This window comes from Candoia aspera, chromosome 5 (assembly GCF_035149785.1).
Source record: "Candoia aspera isolate rCanAsp1 chromosome 5, rCanAsp1.hap2, whole genome shotgun sequence".
Lineage (NCBI taxonomy): Eukaryota > Metazoa > Chordata > Lepidosauria > Squamata > Boidae > Candoia > Candoia aspera.
In genome coordinates, this window is record NC_086157.1 from 26,835,992 (window position 1) to 26,861,613 (window position 25,622).

Here is a 25,622-nt window from a genome sequence, read left to right on the forward strand (position 1 = left end):
ATTTTTTTCCTCCCTTTCTCTCTCGCTTCACACAAAATGTGCAGCAAATATAAAAACAGATTCCTCAGGTCTTTCTCATTAATACATTCTCCAGCAACACAAAAGGCTGTTGTCTCTTGTTGATCTATACTTCCCAACATCAGCATCGTAAAAGCTGGGGCAGTTTCTGAGAGGCATGCTGCTGCCAAAAATGAAGAAAAGAAAGAATGGGAAGCCAGTTATCCTTATTGGTCACACTCCTTGTCACAAGCCATACATTTCCTGATCTTTTGTAGCTGACCATCTTGAGAAATCACTCTATCGCACAACTCGTAGAGGGGAAAGGGCCAGATTGATACCTTAAAAATAATCGTGGGCCACAGGGGAATAGCTGGCTGATAGCTGTTCGGTGGCAGCAATGAAGCTGTCACTGTCCATGAGACCTGGAGGCATTCAGCAGCATGTCTTTTGGGGTGGAAGTAACTGCAAAAACCTAGGCAGCAGCGGATCCTTCCTGGTGGTTGGTGATGTTTGGTGGCAGTGGATTGGTTATTTTTTTTAAAAAAAAACACTGGTGTAATGATATGTGGGAAGACAGGATGATCTTGGAGGACAGGAGAAGAGCCACAGACTAGACAATGGTCAGATAAGAGGCAGCTGAGTCCACAGAAAGAATGGGGGCCTGGCAAACGACTCAGAAGGGACTCTCCCTAGTTTCTTGGGCTGTAAAGGCAAGTGGGGAAGAGATGTACTTTCAGACTTGCAAGATTCTGTTAATGTAATCTTACAATAAAGTTAGAGCAAATACTTCTGGGTTGGGACTACTTCGCAAGGCTGACAAAAGTTTAGTCCCACCAACCCTAGAGTTGTTACGGGCTAAAACTAACCCCTCCAACTTGTTGACAAATTTAACAGTTCATATGTCACACTATTCTCTGATTCAGTTAAATGTGTCCTGCAAACAAGACTACTTATATATTCTTCCAGATTAGTCAGATTTTTTTTCCTTTTCTCTTAGTGCCTGCTGGTTAGCAAGCAGCAAAGCTCTAGCTTACAACTACTCTGTCCTCTTCTTTTCATCTGAAAAACACTCAGGGATCTTGTCAGGCCCAGAGGCATTCAGGAGATGGGAACATAAAAAGGTTCAGTTACCTAAGTTTAAAAAAAGTTAATTTGTATCAGGATGTCACGGGCTCTGTCAGATGTTGTGGTGTCAAGGGTACCACATTACTTACCAGAGTATGTGGAGCTGGCCATCTTTTGCACTAGCAAAGCAAACTGTTATCTCTCACAAATCTAATGATATGCTTAATTATATATTCAACCTTGCACGTCCAGAAACATGTAAATCCATCATATGAGAAACTGTTTTCTAAGAGCTCTTTTTTCTGTTTCTCAATATGTATAACATTTTTCTACCTCAACATCCTCATTCCCTAACAGAAGTGCAGCTGTTAGCATTGATGGGATCTCACTAAAAGATCCCCAAAAGGTTACATCTTTTGCTTCAGTTTTCTGTTTAAAAGGGCTACTTCCCTAGCTTCATGAAAATAAATGTGTTGTCTACGCCCAAGGAGCATATTTCACTGAAAAATTAGAAGAGTAAAAGTCATACATGTGATCCTTCATTTCAGTCAAGACTGTAATTTATAATTTAATCTGGGGTTAACAAACGTTAACCCCAGATTAAATTATATTTGCATAATGAACTAAGATTGACTATACTGGAATTTACTGAAAAAACCCATGCCAAAATCTACAGGAGCTTTGAAAAAATCTTACGAGATACCCCAGGTAATTTCCTCTAAAATACACTACTTTTCAGTTTATAATTTCAACCATTCTTGATAATGACTAGGTTCACACACTGGTCTAAACCATAATATGATTTGGTTTTATGAATAATATTTTTAATAAGCCTTGGCTTAGACTTATTCTGGTCTATGACCATAATAAAGGTTTGATTTGATCTGAATAAGCCTTGACAAAAACACAAGTACTTTTTATTTCTTTATTCTTTGTCCAAGGCTACAAGTGAAACTTGAGTTATTGGTTCAAGAGAAAAGAAACACTCTTAACCCACAAAACCTCACATTTCTTTCTTAGTGAACAAATTATTTCCTAAATGATAAAGCTAAAGCCATCCATATATCTTCTCCTATGCATGTTATAGAATATGCTTAAAATAAAGCAAAGCATCAAATGGAGCATGACTTCTGGTGATTTCATGGATGCCGTCAATTCTGTTTCCATACAGTTTTCTTGGCAATACTACAGAAGTGACTTACCATGGCCTTCCCTGGAAACTCTTTTTAAAAAATTTCTCAGTCTAGACCACTGCCCTGGTTGTGCTTCAGGTGTTTTCATTCTCACTCCTTCATTTGGTCTCTCCTGCACTGAATGGTGTGTCTTATCTTTGCCCAAATCTACAATTAGCTACTCTGCACTAAGAGAATTTTAATAGCCTCTTTCAATACTACTGTAGGCTACTCTAGAAATGTGTATCACTCATGTGTAATCCCATTCATACATAACATGGGAAATGCACAGCTTAGCTTAAAAAATAAAAGTAGCACATAAAAAAGGACACTTAACAAACCCCCTCTCCCAGACAATGAGCAGGAAGTGAGAAGAATCTCAAGAAAAGCTGACTGTTGGATGAAATGTGAAATGTGAAATGTGAATGGACAGGATGCATTAAAATGAAACACATAAATGCCCCAATTACATCTAAGTTTGACCCTTAGTTTTCAAGAGCTACCACCACTGCAAGATGGGAATTGGAAACCTCTGCCTCTCTTACAGCAGAGAAAAACTCATGTTACTGCTGTAGCAGCACACACTGAACATTACATACTTTTACCTTATTTTGTGAAACAGTTCTTTTTTTCTCTCCTTTTTTCTGCACTACTCACAGTATGTCTACAACGGCTACTGGGATGTGTTACCAGACTTTTTATGACTAGATATTTCAGGTGTAGGGAGGGGAAATACCCTCATCTCTATAAAGGGTAGTGTGACCTAATCACTCTTAAGAACAATGTGCAAAAGGGGAAACAGTTGCAAATGAAATGTATGGCAATAAGGAACAGAGCAGAGGACTTAATAAAGTACAGAAACGTAAGTACAGATAACATTATTTTTTCCACAGATTAATTATTGTAAAGTATGAATATTAATCAAACATCAGATGAACTACCAGTAGACTTTTATTCTGGGATTATAATTGGCTTTTATTGGAATAATAAACATATAAGGACTAACTTTATCTAACTATAAAAACTTTTATCATATGCAAAGCAAAAAGGTCAAAGAGACATTTTGCATTAAGTTGTTTTGTTTTTGCTCTAAGATAAAAATTTATAGAATAAAAGACAAGCTTTGGAATTCTCTTTCAGTTTTTAAAATGTCATACACTTCAGTTCTTTCATTAAAATATTTTTATTTATTTCATCTTTAAGAGGCATTAGACAGTTTGAAAAGTCATCCTGCTTTCTTTAGAATATTGTATGTAGTCAAAGTCATGCTCGGAAGTAAGCCTCACTGAACAGAGTGTTGTCTAGTCCCATTTAAATTGGTCTTGGACCATAATATGCTGGACTAATGGGATCCCTGTAACATCTTTTTGGACAGTTAGTTGAACCAAAAATGCTTGGCAGATCTTAAAAAGGCAATATATTACAAGGGCACGATTCCACTTTTAGTAATAGTTCTACTACATTTTCAGCATTGAAGGCTGCAAGTAGTTTTGGAAGATGCTGGAATATTAGTGACCCTTATTTACATAACAAATTTCTATTCTAGGATAACTCCAGTTTGAAAATGGTAGATAAATTTTTTTGGGGGAAAGTCATGGACAAACAGGCAATCTTTGGATCAGGTTATTGCTAATCAAGCCTTAAATTCATCTGAGTTACTGCCAGAGGAATTTAGATTGCTGAAAATTGCCCCTGGAGTATATTCAGTTAAAGTCTATCTTGATTTCTCAGTTTGGTCCAGATGCATCAGCAGCATCTAAAACTCCAGAATTATTGTCAATATTGGTATGTAAGTCTTTTGCATAATATTAACAGCACATTTTTTTTAAAAAATGAACAGTTAATGAATATAGTTAAGGTAGATACTAGCAACAACTCTGGAATAAGAAGTTGGAATAAATACAATAGATAAGGGTTTTAACAAATATAAAACATTTCTTATGATCTTAAGAATTAAAAAAAAAACCTTTCAGGTTTATTGGGCACCTCAGAGAATGTTTTAAAAAAGTTTGCTGTCAACTTCAATTTGCTAAAAGTGTAAAGTGGGTTGAAGGGATACTATCACATACGATATAAGCTCATCCCACTCTTGCTCCATTTTGGTTTAGTATCTATATATTTGATAGTATGTCGTTACAATATGTCTTACAGATTTGAACGTACTCTTGAATTGCATACCAAGCATTTTGAATTTATAACTACATGAAGAGCTATGGCTTTACCAAGCATGGAATTTCCAGCAAAAAATACTGAAAATACAGTGCTGAAAACACAGTGCAACTCCAGGATTACCATCCTGGATCAATAACATGCATTCACTTCTGCCTAATTGTTTTTCTGACAGTATAATGGAAAGCTTAATCAGTATTATTCTGCATGATCAAGGTCTAATGATGTGCTTACTGACTTATTCTGTATGAAATATATTTCTCTTTTCTCTTTTTACTAGTTGTTATGGTTTTTTCCTTTTCCCATTTTTTTATTAAAGCAGTAAAAATGCAGTATATCACATATATTTTACCTTTATGTTAATATTTATCATCTCCAAAATAACAGTGCTCTTCTATACTATTTATTTTCAATGCATATGATATAGCTTCGGGGAATTTTATTCTGACAAAAACTGCAAATTTATCTTTTAAGGAACTTTTTTACTACTATAAAGAAAACAAGACTCAAGTATTTTGACAGCTAAATATCAGTTTAATGGGCTAATTAACATCTTGGGGTTATAGAAGTGTATCCCATAGCCATTAATATTAAAAATAGAAGTGCTACACTGGCCAAAGATTTATAACAAGATGCCTGCATATCTCATAAACTGTTTTCATATAAAAACAAATGGAATGATCAGCTTCTGAAATTTAAATGAAATTGATTTATTAACATTTTGAGCTCAGGCAAAATACAATAAAACAAGGATTCTTAAAAACCATAAATATAAAACACTTCTAAAATGTCTGAATGCTAACAAAAATGTAACTGGCTTACGGGGGCCATAGCATATGCAGCTATATTGAAAAATGAGGCCCTTAAGCAGAGCAGCAGGCAAAAGATAGCTAAGGATATGAAGGTGGAGAAGCTCCCTGCCACTCTGGCGTCTGTTTGCCTTTGTAGTTTTTGGGTGGGCAGTTCCACACTAGCTAACAGACTGAGCTGACAGGGTTACTCTCCTAAGTAAGGTTTTACTGCACTTCCTACTAGATGCATCTTTAATTTTTAAAGTTCTGTGTGTCTTCTGTTTTAGCTTTTCATTTTCAGCAATAAATCTACACTGTTCATCAACGGTTGGGGAGGAGGTCCAAACCTGGTGTTACACTGGCCTCCTAATTTCCTTACATTTAAACTTAAAAGAATTTTGGTCATGAGGTTTGGTCTTATTACATCAGACCAAGGAAACACAACCACTGTTTCTATCTTTATGCATGATAAGCCTATCCAGAAGGTAGTGCTGTTCCGCAAAGTGCAACAAATTTGCAAATGGATTCAACATTTCCCTTCTAATATTACAACTACTAAAATCCCACATATTAGAATTAACTGCATATTAAAGTTTGGAGAAAGCAGCATACTTGAAATCTGCTTTACATTAAGGGTTCCCTAATGCCCAAAATTAGAAAAGCTATGGCAATAAAGCCTCTTTCTTCCTTCCCTGCATTTGTTGTCCTTATTTCTCATCTCTTTTTTCTAAACTAATTTTAATATGTTATAATAAAATACGAGTCCTGCAAACCCATGCATTTCAACAGCCCTTATCCATGACAGTTAAGTTCAAAAGTAATCTTGCCATAAAGTGGACTAATATCCTGCTTACTTCAATAATGCTGTAAGAATGATGTAATACTGTTAGACAATTTGGTTTGCTAATTGTACAGTACACTACTGTAGATAGAACAAAATACAAAGCTTCAGGAAAGCCTGGAAGTTAAGACATAAAACTCGTTTCTGTCATTATAACCATCTCCCTTGATGCTCATCAGTCTACTAATCCAAAATAAATTAATTTTTAAGGATACTTTTAGTTTTAGATGATGATAAGGATGGTGAGGGTACAGTAAGTAAGGTGGCATCGAAGCAAACCAAAACCTCAGCACCATCTCTACTTCCAAGATTGCCTATAGGAGGCACAGAGGCAGGTTTAGAAAATAAAAATGGTGGATGGCTACAGGCCAGTGCTTTGTCTGCTAGGGCCTTCAACTGCTCTTCTCCCAGAGAAAAACAAGGGAGGGGACGAGAGGAAGCATCCAGAGAACTAGAGGGAGTGACAGGGTGCAGCTGCAGCAGTCCGCCTTCTGCTAAAGTAGCGTTTATCTACCATGGCAGACTTACCATGAATGTACCAACTTTTACGTTAGCTACTTGTGAGAATGCACACAATATGACCCCAAAATGCCCCTACTGGCCCCAAAATGTTGCCTGCCTGACTGTAACATGACTGATTAAGTTCCAAAGTCTGGTATAAAATGGAGATGGAGACAGCTTGGCAACAATATTATCTTTTTGGTAATAGTCCTTATTGTTCAACCAATTTTAATACCATATCTGTATCATTGCTTATTAATAGTTCACTATATTATTTCTGATGGTTTTCATTTAAAATTTACTGTTATATTAGTTATTGTTATGCTTTAAAATTGTAGGCCACCTTAATTACTTTTTACAACAGAAAGAACAAAGGTATTTTTTGAAAAATACAATGAGCAGAAGCCTTTAATTTGGAAACACACAATCAACTTCTTAAGCATGTAAGATATTTCTAATACTGAAATCCTACCAATGGAGAAAAGTTAACAGTATCTAAAATAAAAAATCCAAATGCCACATAATTTATGTGGCAGCACAAAATAGGATTTCAATATTTAATATTGTTTTTACTATTTCTCTAATGTTTTAATCACTGAACATTCTCCCCCTATTGCTTATCTCCTTATTTAACTCAATTTAGATACCACCCATCTCCAAAATGATTCTAGATGACTTTTGGGGGGAGGGAGGGGGAACCATTCTGTGGTACAGGTCTCACTTCCAGAAAGCCTATTTTTTCATTCATAACTTTATATCTTTACCTACTAAGCTGAACCCAATAGAGCACATTTATTAATGCTTAAGAAACTAAAGGCTTGGCTTCAGCCAGTTATTCTCAACTTCTCAACTATTACTATCCTCTTATTTTAAAAATTCGATTACCTAGAAATGTTAAATCAAAAAATTATTCATATATTAACCAGCTGGAGTTGTTCTGTTTTGAAATCAAGGGACATTTTCATAGCATCTAATTTCTGGTCTTTCTTCTAAAATGCTTCTGTTAAAAAAAAAAAAGAACGTCTGAATTCATCCTAACGTTTTTCTGTTTCTTCTGCCACTTTTTCTAGGCCTGCTGAACTTCCAGAGTCATATTAACCATGGAAACATTCTTAGTCTCCCCATCTCCTGTAACAAATCAAACTCAAAATGAAACCTGTGATCTATATGAACATCAAGATTCAGCACGTATCTTATTGCCTATTTTCTACAGCGTTATTTTCATAATTGGAGTACTTGGAAATGGACTTGCTCTTGCTGTGATTGTTAAAAACAGGAAAAAGATCAATTCTACTACTATTTACTCAACAAATCTTGTTGTGTCAGACATTCTTTTCACAGCAGCTTTACCTACCAGAATAGCATACTATGCACTGGGTTTTGACTGGCCGTTTGGAGAGGAACTCTGTAGAATCACAGCCCTTTTTTTTTATATCAACATTTATGCAGCTGTGAATTTTATGACCTGCTTGAGTATTGATAGATTTGTAGCTGTGGTTCATCCTTTAAACACCAGGATCAGAACAGTTAAAAGCGCCACGTACATTTTTTGCTTTGTGTGGTTTCTTGTACTTGCCCAAACTCTCCCATTGCTTACACTACCCATGTCACACAAAGAAGGGGAAAAGATCACGTGCATGGAATATCCAAACTTTGAACAAATTGAAGAACTCCCCCTGATACTTCTTGGTGCGTGTTTACTTGGATATGTAGTTCCCCTTGGGATTATAATAATCTGTTATTCAAAAATCAGTTACAAACTCTGCCAAACTGCAAAAGAAAACCCACTAGCAGAAAAATCAGGAACAAACAAAAAGGCGATTAATATAATTATCTTTATCATTGTGGTGTTTGTAATCTGTCTTACTCCATATCATCTTGCCATTATTGTATACATGATTAAGAAGCTTGTACAAGGAAATATTGCATGCAGTCATCAAAAGACCTTTCAGAAGACTCTCCACTATACTGTGTTCCTGATGAATTTAAATTGCTGCATGGATCCTTTCATCTATTTCTTTGCTTGCAGAGGATACAAAAGAACAATAATGAAAATACTGAGACGTCAAGGAAGCATTTCAGAATCAAGTGCTGCCAGATCTGTTCCTGATGAAAGCTCCCGTGATGTTGGAGACACACAACTAGCTCCCCTTTCAGCATCCTTAAATGGAAAAAGATGAATGCAAGCCCTTACAGTTTCAACATGCCTCCAGAATCTTGATTTCAGAAATGATGGAAATAGCAACAGTCATAATAGCAACAAAGGCAGATAAAGAAGAAAGAAAAATGCAATTGTACATTTTAAAAGAATCTAATATTTTGATTTTTCAGGAGTGAAGCAGAGGGTGGATCATGCAACACATCATTACTACTGAAACAAACAAAATAATGATATGATAATATCCCAAATATTATTTCCTTTATATCTTGTTCTCATGTCATGTTCCTCCCCGCCGCCCCCCAGCCCACAAAGCAATACGTACTGTGTATTTCCATTTTGGGATCCTAGTACCCAAGGCAGAAAGCTAGTTCTCAGGAAAAAAGCAACCAACTTAATGGATTTAAATGACTGGGCTCCAGACAGTACACTTTGGACTGGCAAAGTAACAAGTGACAGATATACAAAAGGGAATATTTAATATTTCCCTTTCCTATATAATGACCTACATAAAATCATTTCATTATAAAAAGTTTTGTTTCTCAGAGGTAATGTGTAGATAGATTTAGGTAATTTACTATATTGTTAGAAAACAATCCCCATGCCTTTAAATAACTTATTGAACACTGGATCCTATACTTGGTTTGATTATTCCATGATAATGTTAAGATATAACACCTACATAGCTTATAGATCATGTAAAAAAATAGCTGAACCTCTAGGATAGAAGGCTGAAGGCCTTAAACCTCCTCTCCCAGAAGTCCCCTGAGTTTTCACAACTAGACACTATTTCCTGCCTTGAGACAGTGTCTTTTATTTCCTGTCGCTACCACCTATCTTCCTGGAGTGCTTCACTTGGTGTCCTTTTCCAAACCCTGGCATGGGAATAAGGATTTTACAACCTCTGCCACCTTTCTGTCTATTAAAAGGTAAAAGAAAATGGGTGAAATAATTTCAGTAGTACCACTTTCTAGTCTTAGAGTGAAGAGGTGCATGGCTAGAAGGTTTAGCATTTAGCTGGGGGGATCAGGCTAATCTCATAAGAGATAAACAAAATCAAACGTTATTTTAAAAAGAGTAGAACATTTCAACTTTAAGTATCAACATTTTCTATTGGAAGAAGCAAATACACCCACTTCTTGTTTAGTGACTACCTCAGCAACCATTCACAAATACAATGGTAGTAAACTATTCATTTTCCAACCAATGCATGCATTTACAACCAAATTTCACACGCCTGATAACACATGCCGGAGTGAGAGTAACACTGACATACTGTAGCTGTATGAGAGAACTTTATCTGAATGAGATGGCAGCAATCAGTGATCTTTGCAGCATCTCTGTCGCATGTTCACTTAGTGACCATTTCTCTTAATGACCTGGTCGTTGGAATGGAACATGGTCACTAAACAAGGACGGGGTATACAGATAAAATGCTTTCAGAAGATCACAAACTGCTACTATTCTGCTGCAAGTGAGCTTTTAAGAATCTATTAAAAATACTGGAGGAAGTTTCAAGTGATATTACAGATCAGAAAAGATTCTAAGGAGAAGTTGCTTTTTCATATACAACCCGAGGATATATATAAAAGACTACAAAGATATAAAATGCAGAAGACTTATATAGCATGGTGTGAATGTGCCTTTGAGTCAGTGTTGACTCACAGAAATAAGAAATTAACCTTAATGCAGATTTCTGGCTAGACTAGACTTGCAACCTATTTCTTTAGGACAAGAATTATTGTCCTAAGTATATTAATAAATAATTAATATTCCTAGCATGTTCAAACAAGGCCAGTCAAACATGGTGGCCACCATTCCCCTCCCCTGCCATAAGCATCCTGCCAACATGGTGCCTGGGAAGAATTCCTTTCAAATGTATTTCTGTTGGGCCCACCAAAAAAAGAAAAGATAAACAAAAATCACTTATGCTATATTAATAGTCAGACAGTTGGCAATATGATGCCAATTTAAGAAGATGAGAACACTGTCTAACTACCTAACATAGGGCTACTATCCTTGGGCTACAAAGTCTGGACAACTACTAGATAGCAGGAAAAGGTTAAAGCTCTTAATTTCTCTTTCCTTCCATATACTGAGTTCCTCAGCCCCAATATGGGGGTCCTATTTATCAACAATGGAGCTGATCAAAAATATATTTTACACATATGCTGTATTCAAATCTATAAATATGCTTCATGCTGACACAGAGCTGAGTATAAGACTACAACAGCTAGACAGATGGTAAGCAATCAAAGGAAACCAGACTGAGATAGCATTGTAGAAAAGAAGGTTTTTTTCTATTTAGTGGAAAGCTGGTCAGTGATCTATCCAACAAAAAAACGGTAATTGGTTAGTTTCTATAATTATGTAACAAACAAAATGGAGAAGTAGTATGGGTGACTGTATATCTTCTGCAATATCTGCTTTCAAGAATTCTTTGCTGCAATCTTACTTGTTTTGTTTTAATACTGGCTTGTTTTGCACCAGTTTGTTCCTTTTTATCTTAATAATAGAACTGTTTGTATCGTCTACGTTTCTATATAGGTGCTCTCCTCCTTCAGAATTAAGGGTATTCTTTCTTGGATGGCCTTGTTCTTGTAAACCTAATCATATGTACAGACCGCTTTGTTTTTGCTGGAACCAAGAGAGATCAGATATAAAAAGCAAGCTAATTAAAAAAAAGTTCTCAAGTATTTCATAAAAGAATAGATTGGTTCCTGAGCAGTTAGGGTGCAAAGTTCAAGTTTATGCATGAATTGAAAATTTCAATAAGAGGGGAAAACATAGAAAGACAATTGCTGAAGTAGCAGTGGCTTTATTATAATTAATACTATACTTAAGATTTGTTCATAAATACAAGTTACTATGTTTAGTAGTACTTGGTTTAACAACACATTAACTTTCCTGTAAAGCTGCTCAGAGGAAAAAGCAATAATTAGAACACAATGTTTGATGGCACAATAAAAGTTTGCTGATATGTTTCATGAAGGGAGTGTTTATTCTGATATTATAAATAGCTGTGGACTAGTATCTAAAACTGGTTGCTCTAGAGCAAAAATAGGACAGCTGTCTTTGCATGTGTGGCAGGAAACAAAAGAAAAGAAATCATTGGAGTTATCAGTCCTCCTTGCAGCTTCCTCCTATTTAATGGGAGGCAGGTGTCTAAACATCTATTCTTAATTAGAAAAGGCCAATACTATGTTGAAGAAAGTGTCACTTAAAGTTAATGCAATGTTTAGTCTTTTATGGATGTTTAAACCACACTTATAGGTTGAAATTTTCGCATCAAAAACTGAAAAAAACTGTAATGATATCTCTTATTAGACCCATAGATAAAAAGTATCTGGCAAATTAAGTACTACAAAAATCTAATAGTTTTTAAAAAATTATCTTCATTCCCATAATTTTCCTGGGTGTCAATGAAAAGGTTGTGGGGAAAAACCGAGGGATTATCAAATACCTGACTGTGTTTTCTGTTTTCTGGGTTCACTCTTATTGGATCAATACTATAACTGAACTAACCACAGTTATCTCCACCAAGTCCTCGGTTTCATCCACAAATTTACTCCTAAGAGATGTGAGCTTTCCTAATCATCTTGATAAGTTTCTCTTTTTCTCAGTTTTCATCAGCTTGCACCTGTGTATCTTTTGGGCATAAACATATTTACCTATTTGGCCAATCTGAATGAAGCATTTCACCAACTCAAGCAAGATGCTAATACAGATGCATAAAAGCAGTAAACAACAATTAGCATAACATATTCTTTCTTAAAAAAAAAAAAAAGACAACAGAAAGAGACCTAAAAGCTAAGTCACATTAGGTTTAGTAACAATGAGATGTAACTTCCTAAGGCCAATGCTGAGCTTGCCTCAACTATACTGTATGGACAAGAAATCAGCATCTTACTCTTGTTCCTTTTTAAAAACTACCTCGAAAAACAAATTTTATTTGGTATTTTCTTGTCAAAACTGGAGAAATGTCCATTGGCACAGAGTTCAGATAAGCAGCATAAAAACTAGCTGAAGGATACACATTTAACGAATCATTACAAGATTTCTTTTCAGGTATTTCTATTATTACCTGGCACGTATTACCTGTATTATCATTAAGATAGGTAACTATCTTTAACTTTACCTATAAATGCAAATAAAATGTAGTGGCTTAGGCTTTAGCCACTTGCCTACCATTCATTTTTTTGCTACTGCTAGCAAATCATTAGAATATTTAAATGTTGCTATCACAATGCACCAGTTGTATGCAAAATGCTGGTATCGGAAAGCAGGATCTTATGACTGTCCTTATAGTTTCATCATGTGTGAAAAAGGAAGGAAGTCTGGTGACAAAGCCTGTCAGAAGGAGATGGCCTGGAAAAAAAAAACACCCTTCAGAAAATATCAGCAATATGCTCAACTGTGATCAGTGAACCAGATCTACAGACAAGTTAATAATCAGTACAGTAGTACTAATTACTAAGTATACCATACAGTCATTAATACCAGCTGATTAGTAGTTGAATGTATTTGCATATGACACTCTGCAGCCCATGAACTGCTCCCAGTTCCTCTGTGGCCCCACCACCAATTGTCTGTCTTAATTTGATAGCAAATTACAAAATTTCAATGTTTTTCCTAATACGGGATAAGGGAACATAAAATAGGCACATTAAACCTGTGAAGTTTAATACACACTTTGCATGTAAAAAAGAAAGCACACAATTCCCTCCCACTTCTCCCCCCCCCCCGCACAAGATGAAAATTATATTCTCTATCTCAATGTTTCTCAACCTTGGCAACTTTAAGATGTGTGGACTTCAACTCCCAGAATTCCCCAGCCAGCATGGGAATTCTGGGAGTTGAAGTCCACACATCTTAAAGTTGCCAAGGTTGAGAAACACTGTTCTATCTCCTCCAGTGATAACATCAAGTTATCCATCAGGCCCCTTATGGTATTGGACGGCCAACACTACAGCAGAAAAGTTGCTCATCTTAAGTACGTAAGAAGAATGTTTTTATGGAAAATGTTAATTTTGCTTTAGATGTAGTAGGGGTAATTTTCCAAGAATCATTTCCTCTTCTCTTTTCTTGTAAGAAAAAAAATCCTCTTTTAATAAGTTCTTTTCCACCCTGCAGTTTTTTCCCCTAAAAATAATGTTGGCCAATTAATTAAAGTTACCTTTTAAAAACATGTACCTGATTTAACTGTATCATACACAGTATGGCATAAATAACGAATGATAAGTGATGCACAGTAATCAACAAAATTGTGCAAAACTACCAAATATCTACATAACTAGCTCTATGACTTAACAAAGTTTTAAGCTGTTTGTTCTGGGTTGAACACGGTCTTTGAAAAAGTGAAAAATTGTTACCTATGTTATTTCTAAATGATATCCACTTAAGCCTTATCTGTCTGACAGAAAGACAAGTTTAAGCACGTGCAGTCCAAAGTACAGATGGAACTGTGAGAAATGCAGGACAAGTGGTGGCAGAGAAAGGCTGGGCAGGTGGAACGCTACACAGACATGCATGCCACCAGAGAGTTCTTCAGCGCCATAAGGTCAGTTTATGGTCCTTTGAAACCAGGATGCTCCCCCTTGCTGTCATCTGGTGGTTTGAGTCTGATCAAAGACCAGGAAGGACCACTGGGCTGGACACTTTTCCAACCTACTCAATAGGCCATCCACAATTGATCCTAATGTCTTACAGCAGATTCCTCAGCTGCCAGTCTTGGATGCCCTAGTCCTGCACCCTCTACTGATGAGATCAAGAAAGTGTAAGATGACATTCCTGCTGAGATCTACAAAGCACTAGACCCAAATGCCTTTCAGGCATTCCAAGACATCCTGGAAGACATTTGGTCCACAGAGGAGATGATGTCCGACGAATTCCACTGATTGTGGAATGCCCTGATTGTGACTCTCTGTAAAAATAAGGGAAGCAAATCAGACTGTGGGAACTACAGAGGTATCTCACTGCTGTCCATCGCAGGCAAGATCTTTGCCTGCATTCTCCTGAACAGACTTGTCACTGTTTTGGAAAGGAACCTCCCAGAGGTGCAGTGTGGCTTCCAGCCAGAACGGAGTACAGCAGACATGATATTTGCCGTGAGGCAAGTCCAAGAAAAGCGCATCAAGCAGAACAAGCTCTTTGTCTTCATTGACCTGACAAAGGCATTTGACACTAAACAGGGAGGCTCTCTGGATGATCCTGAGACGTTATGGATGCCTGAGGAAATCTGGGAAGTTGTTTCAGCTACTCCATGATGGAATGATAGGACAGGTTCTTTATAACAGTGATACTTCAGCTGCATTTGCCATTTCCAATGGAGTAAAATAGGGTTGTGTGCTAGCCTCAGTCCTGTTCAACCTGTTCTTTGCTTGCATGTTGTTAAGTACTGTCCAGGGTCTGAAGGAGGGAGTATATATCAGGTACTGATTGGACAGCTCTCTCTTTGACCTTTGCTGCTGGAATGCATGGATGAAGTGCTTCCATACAGTCGTTCAAGAAACCCTCTTTGCTGATGACTGTGCGCTCCTGGTGCATAAACGCAGTGATCTACAGTTGATGCTGAACAAATTCTCAGATGCTGCTGTGCTCTTCAGCCTGTCAGACTGAACAAGACTGAAGTACTTTACCAGCCTGTGCCAAATACCAACCCTGAAGAACCAAAAAATCACTGTTGACGACACCCAGCTGACAAATGCAAACAGCTTCAAACACTTAGGAAGCATTGTCTCAAGCAATGGGTCTCTGGACAAAGAAATTGACTCCAGGTTCAGCAAGGCCAGCCAGGCACTGGGGCAGCTGCGTACCAGAGTGCTCAATCAACACAACATCCATATCTTCACAAAGCTGAAAGTCTACAGAGCTGTGGTTATCCCTTCTCTCCTATATGGATGTGAGTCCTGGACGCTGGCACATCAAACAACTGGAGAAATTTCACATGCGCACTCTCCACTCCATCCTCGGCATTCATTGGCAAGACCATGTCTCCAACCTGGAGGTCTTGGATCGTGCAGTCTACCAGCATTGAGTCCCTGATTATCAGAGCCCAGATGTGGTGGGTGGGACACGTCATCAGAATGTTGTATGCCTCACCAGTTGCTCTATAGTGTACTGGAGTCTGGGAAAAGACCTCAAGGTTGACCACACAAGTGCTACAACACAGTGTGAAAGAAACCCTACACCACTGTGACATCCAGCCAAGGGAACTAGAAGCTGTGGCTGCTAACAGAACCCATTGGCGAGCCTTGTGCTATGAAGACCTCACTGGCTTTGAAGGCAGGCGCCACCAAAAACTGATAGAAAACTGTGAGCGAAGTCACAGAGTAACACCCAGAGTTAGTGCAACAATGGACTTCCAGTGCCCCCATTGTGCTAGACTCTGTGCTTCCAGACGGGGACTGCAGAGCCAACTTCATGTCCACAGAAGAACTGCACAACAATTTGTCTTCTTCGAACCCGGACTACCATATACCCATTTAATTCATCCGAACTGTTTGAAGAACACCTACAGTCTGCAGAAATAATTTTACAAAGAACTTCAAGGAAACAGTAAAATAAAAGGAGCACCTCACTACCTCCACCCAAAATGCTGAAAAAGAATCCACTGACCGCATTTACAAAACAGAGCGGTTCTGAGTCATCCTTGTCCAGTGAATTAACTCACCTCATGCATTGGCAGCACATAAGTCAGGAGCACATTTCAGTCATCCTGACAGCCATTTTCTCAGGTCTCTCAGCCTCTGCAAATGAAACTGATATTTCCCTTTTAAGAGGGTTTTTGTTTTCTGAATTGAAAAAAAAATAAAATATTGTTGTGATTTAACTGGGCTGGTGGAACCTCACTCAACCTAACCAATTGTTTTTCATTTTGTGAGACTTGGGTGAGAAGAATTCAAATTGTGACATAAATGGAAGTCCTAAAGAGGCCACATTTTTGCAGCTTCTCTAGGAATTTGTCCCAATCACAGGAAGGGCAGTTAGTCTTCAAGTAAGTTCTTTGAACTCCACATTTAAAGTTAATTAGTCCCCCAGGTCTACTGGGATTAAAACTAGCTTTCTCTGGATTCTCTGTTCTGAGTTAATCAGCCTGTTTTTCCTATTCATATGACATACTAGCCTACCAGCTCCATGACCTAGTTAAGCATGTCATGTGAACAGCACTAAGGAGTCCAGGATACAAAAGATGATTGCCGAGATTGGAGAAAATCAAAGACTTCAACAATGCCACATTTTCTTGTGTGTTTGTGTGTGTGTGACAAGAATTCCACATATTTTCTCCTCATACAGATACAAATTACTGCTTTAATTGAATAGGTGATGTACATTCTCTGCTAAATCACCCTTCCCAAATAGGAGCCCTCAAAACCTACAGAAAACTAGATGGCACAGATTGGAGAAGATTCCTCTAAACACACATTTATTCTGCCCTAATAGGTATTGTGGTAACTACAGTGACAGGATGTGGTTTGAGTTTCAAATCCTGAGAACTGCAGAAAGATCTTGTCCCAAGTGTCATTTATAAGGAGATGTTAATCTGCAGCAAACAAGAAAAGGAAGTGAATTTGTTCGTTATAAAGCAATTGGTACACTACATTCTTTTATTCAATTTTATCACTTGTCAGTTCTAACAGGGTTAGGCACCTTTTTGTACAAATACTGATTGGAAGTGAAAGCTTCCAGTGTAGTGAAACTACTACATATCTGCTTGGCACAATAACAGAATTTGACGAATTTATCTTTTTTTAATAGTAAATTTTATTAAGTTTCAAGAGAAGAATAAAAACTACAGAAAAACAAAAAACTACAAAGAAAGAAAAAAACTAAAAAAGTGCAGAAACACAAGAGAAAATTTTTTCAAATTTTTATCACCAGTTTTAACAGTCTTGGGCAGACAGAAAAGCACAAATAAGTAAGTAATATCTGATAGATCAAAAATTAGACTGATATACAAGGAAGTCTTTATATATCAGTGCTAAACTGATGTTAGCAAAGTCAATAGTAGATATTGAACAGTAGAGGGCAATAGTGGTATGTATGTATGTAGCAAACTTCTGAATACCAGATACAAATTTAAACATTACTACATAGGAATTGCTTACGAAATAAATCTGCTCTCAGTTGATTTTCTAGTGGCATAGACATGAACAGTAAGCAAAGACCCTAGCACTGGAGCTTTTCTGCAATCAAATATTGGCAATAGGGGCTTCTGGATGGAATTTCTGAAAGCTGCAGGTGTCCTGACTAAGCAAAGACCACACCGAGACGAGGAGCAAGTCTCAAGTGTTTTATTACTGCTATTGTAGACATAAAATCCTACCAAATTGTAGAAGCGTGGGAAAACCCAGACAGATAAACTCTAAAAGTCAAGGCAGGTCTGTTCTGGGTTTCTTTGAATGATAGCTCAAATTCTCTAAACTACGCATGCGTTTTCCCCCCTGGATAGGGGCCCCCTCCTGCTCACCATCAGTACTCATGACAGCAGGAGTTACAATTAAAAAAAAAAAAACTTGCATCAACTAAATTACTATTTTTTAAAACATAGCCTTGAGAAAATTAATGTAACAAAGACAGACCTCTCTCTCTTGTCCCAGATAATGCTACATGGCATACCAGGCAGTAAGGGTTCTCCAACTCTTTTGGTCTTGGGCGAGTGCTTTGGCATCCTTCCATGTGATATTCAAGGCCTTCAGGTCTTGTATCAGTGTTCTTCGCCATGTTATTTTATTTTATTTTATTATTATTATTTTATTATTATTTTATGTTATTATTTGTTATTTATTTTGTTATTCGCCATGTTATTTTATCCACCATTGCTGGTCCCAAGCCTGGATGAGGAAGGAGGAGGGTTAGGCGACGGGCCAGCAAACCATCCCTGTAAAACCTGAACCGCTACAGAAACAGCAAGAAGAATCACAAATATTTCTGGATAGCAAAGACAGATATCAAAAAATTTTGAATTTTTAAGAAGTTTAGCAATTTATATTACCAAACAAGTAAATTATGGGAAAATGCATTTAAAAAGTCCATCTGTAAATATTAACCGTTACAAACTTTCTTACCCCCTAAAAACAAAACTGTAAAAAAAGGGATGGACTGGAATACTGTCCTACTAAAACCAAGAGTTCTTCAGCAAAGGATCATTACCTTGTCGTGGTGCTGGAGCTTGAGCACCTCAATGATGCCATGAGCTAAACCGTGAAGGGCCACCCAAGACGGAAAGGTCATGACAGAGAGGTCAGACTAAATGCGATGCCTGGGGAAGGTAATGGCAACCCACCCCAGTATTCTTGCCGTGAAAACTAAATGGATCAGTACAACCAGAGATATGTCAGTATACCATTGGAAGATGAGACCTCCAGGTCGGAAGATGGTCAAAATGCTACTGGGGAGGAACAGAGGATGAGTTCAACTAGCCCCAGACGTGATGACGCACCTAGCTCAAAGCTGAAAGGATGGCTAGCGGTTGATGGTGCTGGTGGTGAACGGCAAATCCGATGTTCTAAGGATCAACACACCATTGGAACCTGGAATGTAAGACCTATGAGCCAGGGCAAATTGGATGTGGTTATTGGTGAGATGTCAAGATTAAAGTTAGACATTTTGGGCATCAGTGAACTGAAATGGACTGGAATGGGCCACTTCACATCAAATGACCACCAGATCTACTACTGTGGACAAGAGGACCACAGAAGAAATGGAGTAGCCTTCATAATTAATAGTAAAGTGGCTAAAGCAGTGCTTGGATACAATCCAAAAAATGACAGAATGATCTCAATTCAAATTCAGGGCAAGCTATCTAACATCACAGTGATCCAAATATACACCCAACCACAGATGCTGAAGAAGCTGAAGCAGATCAGTTCTATGAGGATCTGCAGCACCTACTGGACAACGCACCTAAAAGAGACGTTATTTTCATCACAGGAGACTGGAATGCTAAGGTGAGCAGTCAGATGACACCTGGAATTACAGGTAAGTATGGCCTGGGAGAACAAAATGAAGCAGGACATAGGCTGATAGAATTTTGCCAAGACAACTCACTCTGCATAACAAACACTCTCTTCCAACAACCTAAGAGACGGCTTTATACGTGGACTTCACCAGATGGACAACACCGAAATCAGATTGACTACATCCTTTGCAGCCAAAGGTGGCGGACATCTGTACAGTCGGTAAAAACAAGGCCTGGAGCTGACTGTAGTTCAGATCACGAACTTCTTCTTGCACAATTTAGGATCAGACTAAAGAGATTAGGGAAGACCCACAGATCAGCTAGATATGAGCTCACTAATATTCCTAAGGAATATGCAGTGAAGGTGAAGAATAGATTTAAGGGACTGGACTTAGTAGATAGGGTCCCAGAAGAACTATGGACAGAAGTTTGCAACATTGTTCAGGAGGCGGCAACAAAATACACTAGAAGTAGCCCAAGAAAGAAGGAAAGCAAAAGGCAACAGTGATAGGGGGAGATATGACCAATTAAATGCAAAATTCCAGAGGTTAGCCAGAAGAGATAAGGAATTATTTTTAAACAAGCAATATGCGGAAGTGGAAAAAGACAATAGAATAGGAAGGAGAAGAGACCTCTTCCAGAAAATTAGAAACATTGGAGGTAAATTCCAGGCAAAAATGTGTATGATCAAAAACAAAGATGGCAAGGACCTAACAGAAGAAGAAGAGATCAAGAAAAGGTGGCAAGAATATACTGAAGACCTGTATAGGAAGGATAACAATATCGGGGATAGCTTTGACGGTGCGGTCAGTAAGCTAGAGCCAAACATACTGAAGAGTGAGGTTGAATGAGCCTTGAGAAGCATTGCTAATAACAAGGCAGCAGGAGATGACGGTATCCCAGTTGAACTGTTCAAAATCTTGCAAGATGATGCTGTCAAGGTAATGCATGCTACAATATATGCCAGCAAATTTGGAAAACACAAGAATGGCCATCAGACTGGAAAAAATCAACTTATATCCCCATGCCAAAAAAGGGAAACACTAAAGAATGTTCAAACTATCGAACAGTGGCGCTCTTTACATGCCAGTAAGGTAATGCTCAAGATCCTGCAAGGTAGACTTCTGCAATTCATGGCGTGAGAATTGCCAGATGTACAAGCTGGGTTCAGAAAAGGCAGAGGAACTAGGGACCAAATTGCCAATATCTGCTGGATAATGGAAAAAGCCAGGGAGTTTCAGAAAAACATCTATTTCTGTTTTATTGACTATTCTTAATCTTTTGACTGTGTGGATCTGTGGCAAGTTCTTAGCGGTATGGGGATACCAAGTCATCTTGTATGCCTCCTGAAGAATCTGTATAACGACCAAGTAGCAACGGTAAGAACAGACCACGGAACAACGGACTGGTTTAAGATTGGGAAAGGAGTACTGCAGGGCTGTATACTCTCACCCTACCTATTCAACTTGTACGCAGAACACATCATGCGACATGCTGGGCTTGAGGAATCCAAGGCTGGAGTTAAAATTGCTGGAAGAAACATGAACAGTCTCAGATATGCAGATGATACCACTTTGATGGCTGAAAGCAAAGAGGAACTGAGGAGCTTATGATGAAGGTGAAAGAAGAAAGTGCAAAAGCTGGCTTGCAGCTAAACCTCAAAAAAACCAAGATTATGGCAGCCATCTTGATTGATAACTGGCAAATAGAGGGAGAAAACGTAGAGGCAGTGAAAGACTTTGTATTTCTAGGTGCGAAGATTACTGCAGATGCTGACTGAAGTCAGGAAATCAGAAGATGCTTAATCCTTGGGAGAAGAGCAATGACAAATCTCAATAAAATAGTTAAGAGCAGAGACATCACACTGACAACAAAGGTCCGCATAGTTAAAGCGATGGTGTTCCCCGTAGTAACATATGGCTGCGAGAGCTGGACCATAGGGAAGGCTGAGAGAAGGAAGATAGATGCTTTGGAACTGTGGTGTTGGAGGAAAATTCTGAGAGTGCCTTGGACTGCAAGAAGATCAAACCAGTCCATCCTCCAGGAAATAAAGCCAGACTGCTCACTTGAGGGAATGATATTAAAGGCAAAACTGAAATACTTTGGCCACATAATGAGAAGACAGGACACCCTGGAGAAGATGCTGATGCTAGGGAGAGTGGAAGGCAAAAGGAAGAGGGGCCGACCAAGGGCAAGACGGATAGATGATATTCTAGAGGTGATGGACTCATCCCTGGGGGAGCTGGGGGTGTTGACAACTGACAGGAAGCTCTGGCGTGGGCTGGTCCACGAAGTCACCAAGAGTTGGAAGCGACTGAACGTATAAACAACAAAAAACCAAGAGTTAAGATATGCTGCATTTTGCTGATTCTAACATTCCCACCAATAATATTTTTAAAACTATTATTCCTAAATGGAGGTAGAGTATTCTTAAGAAAAAATGCTACTGCCTGTGTTTTGGATGCTTGCTCTTTCTGGTCGGTTGTAGCTGCCAAAGAATTAGAAACTAAAGACGCAATTGTAACAACGTTCACACATCACGCTAAGACATGGCTTGCTTTATACTTTGTGTATACAACACATCAAAATCAAACAAATCAAACCATAGCTTAAATTAATGTATAATATATTAATCCAATATATAGCTAAAGAAACCCAATGAGATCTCATCATTCTGAATAGCTACTTTCCAGGGTCCAATCTAAGTTTGTTTTCCCACAAAATGCAACTCCAGATTTAATGGAAATTGATCATACAGATTCTTACCAGTCAAGACTCAAGATCTAGTTTTGGCATGTATTAATAGATGATTTATGCTGGGAACTGGACAGGAGTGTTTCTGTTGCTTCTGGTAAACCTTTTAGTGGTTTCAATACCATTGGGTAATTGGGATTTTGATGGATCCAGATCCATCTGACTGAATTTTCCCAGAAGATGACACTTGGGAATTACTGTTCAGTCTCCTACACATTCATCGATAGGGCATCTCAGGGCTCTTTTTAAACCATTATGTTTGGGATAAATCTCACAATGGTACCCAATTATTTTACAACGGACATCAAAAAGGCTGCGGAAATGCTAAACTGACATCTAGGTGAAATAATACACTGAACGTATGCTAGAAAATAGATTTAAGCTCAACTGAGAGAGTTGGGAAACAGACATTTTGATCTTGGTTTAGGCTACAAGTAGTCCTTGCTTAATGACCATTCATTCAGCGACCATTCTAAATTATGACAGCTCTGAACGAATGGTAGTTACAGCTGGTCCTCAAGGTTATGGCTGTTGCTGCACCCCTGCGGTCATGCGATCAAAATTCAGGCGCTTGGCAACCCACCTGCATTTACGACTTCGGCGTCTGCTTCACCTCCCCCCACCTATCACCCCCTATCTCCGCTGCACCTGCCGCCCTGCACTCCACCACCCGTCACTCCCAGCTGACCTTCTTCCTCCTGCTGCTGAGGAGGTGCGCCCAGCTGAGACAGCTGCTGGCCCTTTGTGAGGCTGCGTGAGGGCTTGCACAGCATTGGGGAGGCCTCGTGAAGGGCCAGCAACTGCCTCAGACAGCAGAAGGAAGATGGCGAAGGCCAGCTGGGGGCAGCAGAGTGCAGGATGGCCAAAAAGGCAGAGACGGGGGGAGATAGATGGGTGGGGAGAGTTGAAGCAGAGGTGAGCGCGGTAGGACAGAAGCATGAGGTCCTTGCCTAATGACGGCGCAATCCTCATCTAACAACCACAACCGAGACTAACGGAACTGCAGTTGCTAAGTGGTATAGTCACATGATGTTTGCCTAACAACCACTTCAATTAGCAACAGAAATTCTGGTCCCAATTAGGGTCGTTAAGCAAGGACTACCTTTATAACTTATTCTGGATGGGATTTTTTTTTTCCTCCAAAGAAAAGAACAGAGCACAGTCTGGGAATGATTCTCGAGTGGCACTCCACCTGGATGCTAATGTAAATAGAACATGGTGCCCCTAAGTGTAGTTGGGTATAGGAGGGGCTTATTGTTTTTCTGTAGTTTTTTGCACTTTAGATGCTGGGGGGGAATATCTTTTCATTCTTTATTTTGTCTTCTAGGCTGTGTTTAGTTGCAGTGGTTGTTTAGATGCAGTGGTTAATTTCTGTGTGCTCTACCTGGTGATGTCCATCTATACAGATATCGTTTTAATTGTTTGATAAATATGTTAGCAATGAAGAAATCACAGGATTGGCAAACACCAAAAATTGTTCTCATGCTTCATTTCAGTTTCCTAGGCCATACAGTCCAACTGTTTTCCTCCTTACTATTTCCAACCTATCTCCAACCAGAAGCAGCACATCTTGCTTGCATGTGCTGTTGATTTCAGCCTGAACTTGAGGCCAAACACCACTAAACTTCTGCATCAATGGTTGGAGCATAAACTTGGATAACCATCATATCGAAGCGTTGCTCAGAAAATTAGTTGGTATCATTCACTTATTGCTTGCATTGTACCCAAGTCTCTTTGTTTAATCCTTTCTGACTATGAAAGCATTGTTGTTCTTTTTCTGTACCCAGAGTAGTAACCAGTATGAACTTCTGGCTGAAAGTGTCCAATTCCAGTCCATTTCAATTCACTGATATCTAAAATATCAATACGTAGTTGATTCATTACATCTTTCATTGTGTTGAGCTTTCCCATGTTCATGTTTCTTACATTTCCTGTTCCCACTGATTCTGTCTTTGCAGCTTTGGATTCTCTTTTCCTGCATGGCAACATCAGCAACTGGATGCCCAGGATGCTTAATCTAGCCACATCATAAATACCATTAGTACTCTGAAAGATCCTCAGTTCTTCCTCAGTAGCATGTTGAATGCCATCCAACCTGAAACGCTGTGTAAAGACAGACTACCAGAGCAGATTGAAAGCACCTGTGCTCCTTCCTCCCCCTCTCTTCTTGGCCCTTCCCCATCGTCATGACAACCCAGCTGCCAATCCAACAGCAGCGTTGGGCAGCAGGAGGGGAGACAAGATGGCTCCCTGGGAGCTCTGCAGCTACAGGCCGCATGAGGAATAGCCCAAACAGACAGAGCCAAGGCACAGGAGTAAAAAATAAAGCGGAAAAACTAAAGGAGGGACCGTCCTGCCGAGAAAGAGGCAACAGGAAAGGAGGCAGCCGCTGGGAAAACCAGGGAGAGGCAGGCGTTTTTTCCTTCCCTCAGAGCTGGCAGAGGTAAACGTTTCTCCAGCCATTTCCCTCAGCTGGAACCAAGGTTGGGAAGAGGAGAAGCCCAGCCAGGAGCAAACAAGCAGAAAGGCAAAAAAGAAGTCAAGACTTTGGCAGAACAGAAGCCGAGAAAGACAGATCAAAGACAGAAAAAGGAGTGTACTGCGGCTCTATAGAGAGGGACGACAGAGATATACAGGGATTAAAACAACAGAAATAGATCAGCAGTCAACAAATGTATTAGAGATAGAGAACAGAAAGAAGTGAAGATACAGTGAAATTGGACTTTAAAGTAGTGTAGATACAAAGCCTATAGAAAATATAGTTAAACTAAAATATAATTTTTATTTAGATTAATTTCTGAACTAGTTGAAGGTATTTATAATTTACCTTTCTTTTCTTTGGTAAGCTTTCCATTTGTAAAATAAAAATCTCCTCCCAGCCACTGAAGGGAGATACAAAACCCCAACCAATTGTCCAAGTGTTCAGTGCTTTTCTCTATTCAGCCTGGGTCAGTCTGTTATTGGTGGTTCAAAAAAGAAGCTGAAGTGGAGGCCCGTCATCTCTACAGGCAATATAGGATCAATAACTTTACCTTGTCTACGCATGTGGTTTTCTTGGTAAAATACAGGAGTGGTTTACCATTGCCTTCTCCCATACGATAGGAAATTATGCCATTGTTGTCACTAAAGTGATTATCTGCTTCCAGCATCTTTCTTTTCCAGGCAAAAATGGGTATGATCAAAAACAAAGATGGCAAGGACCTAACAGAAG

General features: G+C 38.7%; 2 protein-coding genes across 3 annotated transcripts in view; one reads left to right on the top strand and one right to left on the bottom strand.

Annotated features, from left to right (window-relative positions):
* UBAC2 (UBA domain containing 2) overlaps nt 1-25,622 on the bottom strand; it is a 108,275-nt gene that overhangs the window by 55,967 nt on the left and 26,686 nt on the right. The window lies entirely within an intron of this gene.
* On the top strand, nt 2,892-8,820 carry GPR183 (G protein-coupled receptor 183). Its single transcript, XM_063304807.1, has 2 exons — nt 2,892-3,099; nt 7,610-8,820. The coding sequence occupies exon 2, from the start codon at nt 7,640-7,642 to the stop codon at nt 8,717-8,719; it is 1,080 nt and encodes a 359-aa protein (XP_063160877.1). The 5' UTR covers nt 2,892-3,099; nt 7,610-7,639; the 3' UTR covers nt 8,720-8,820.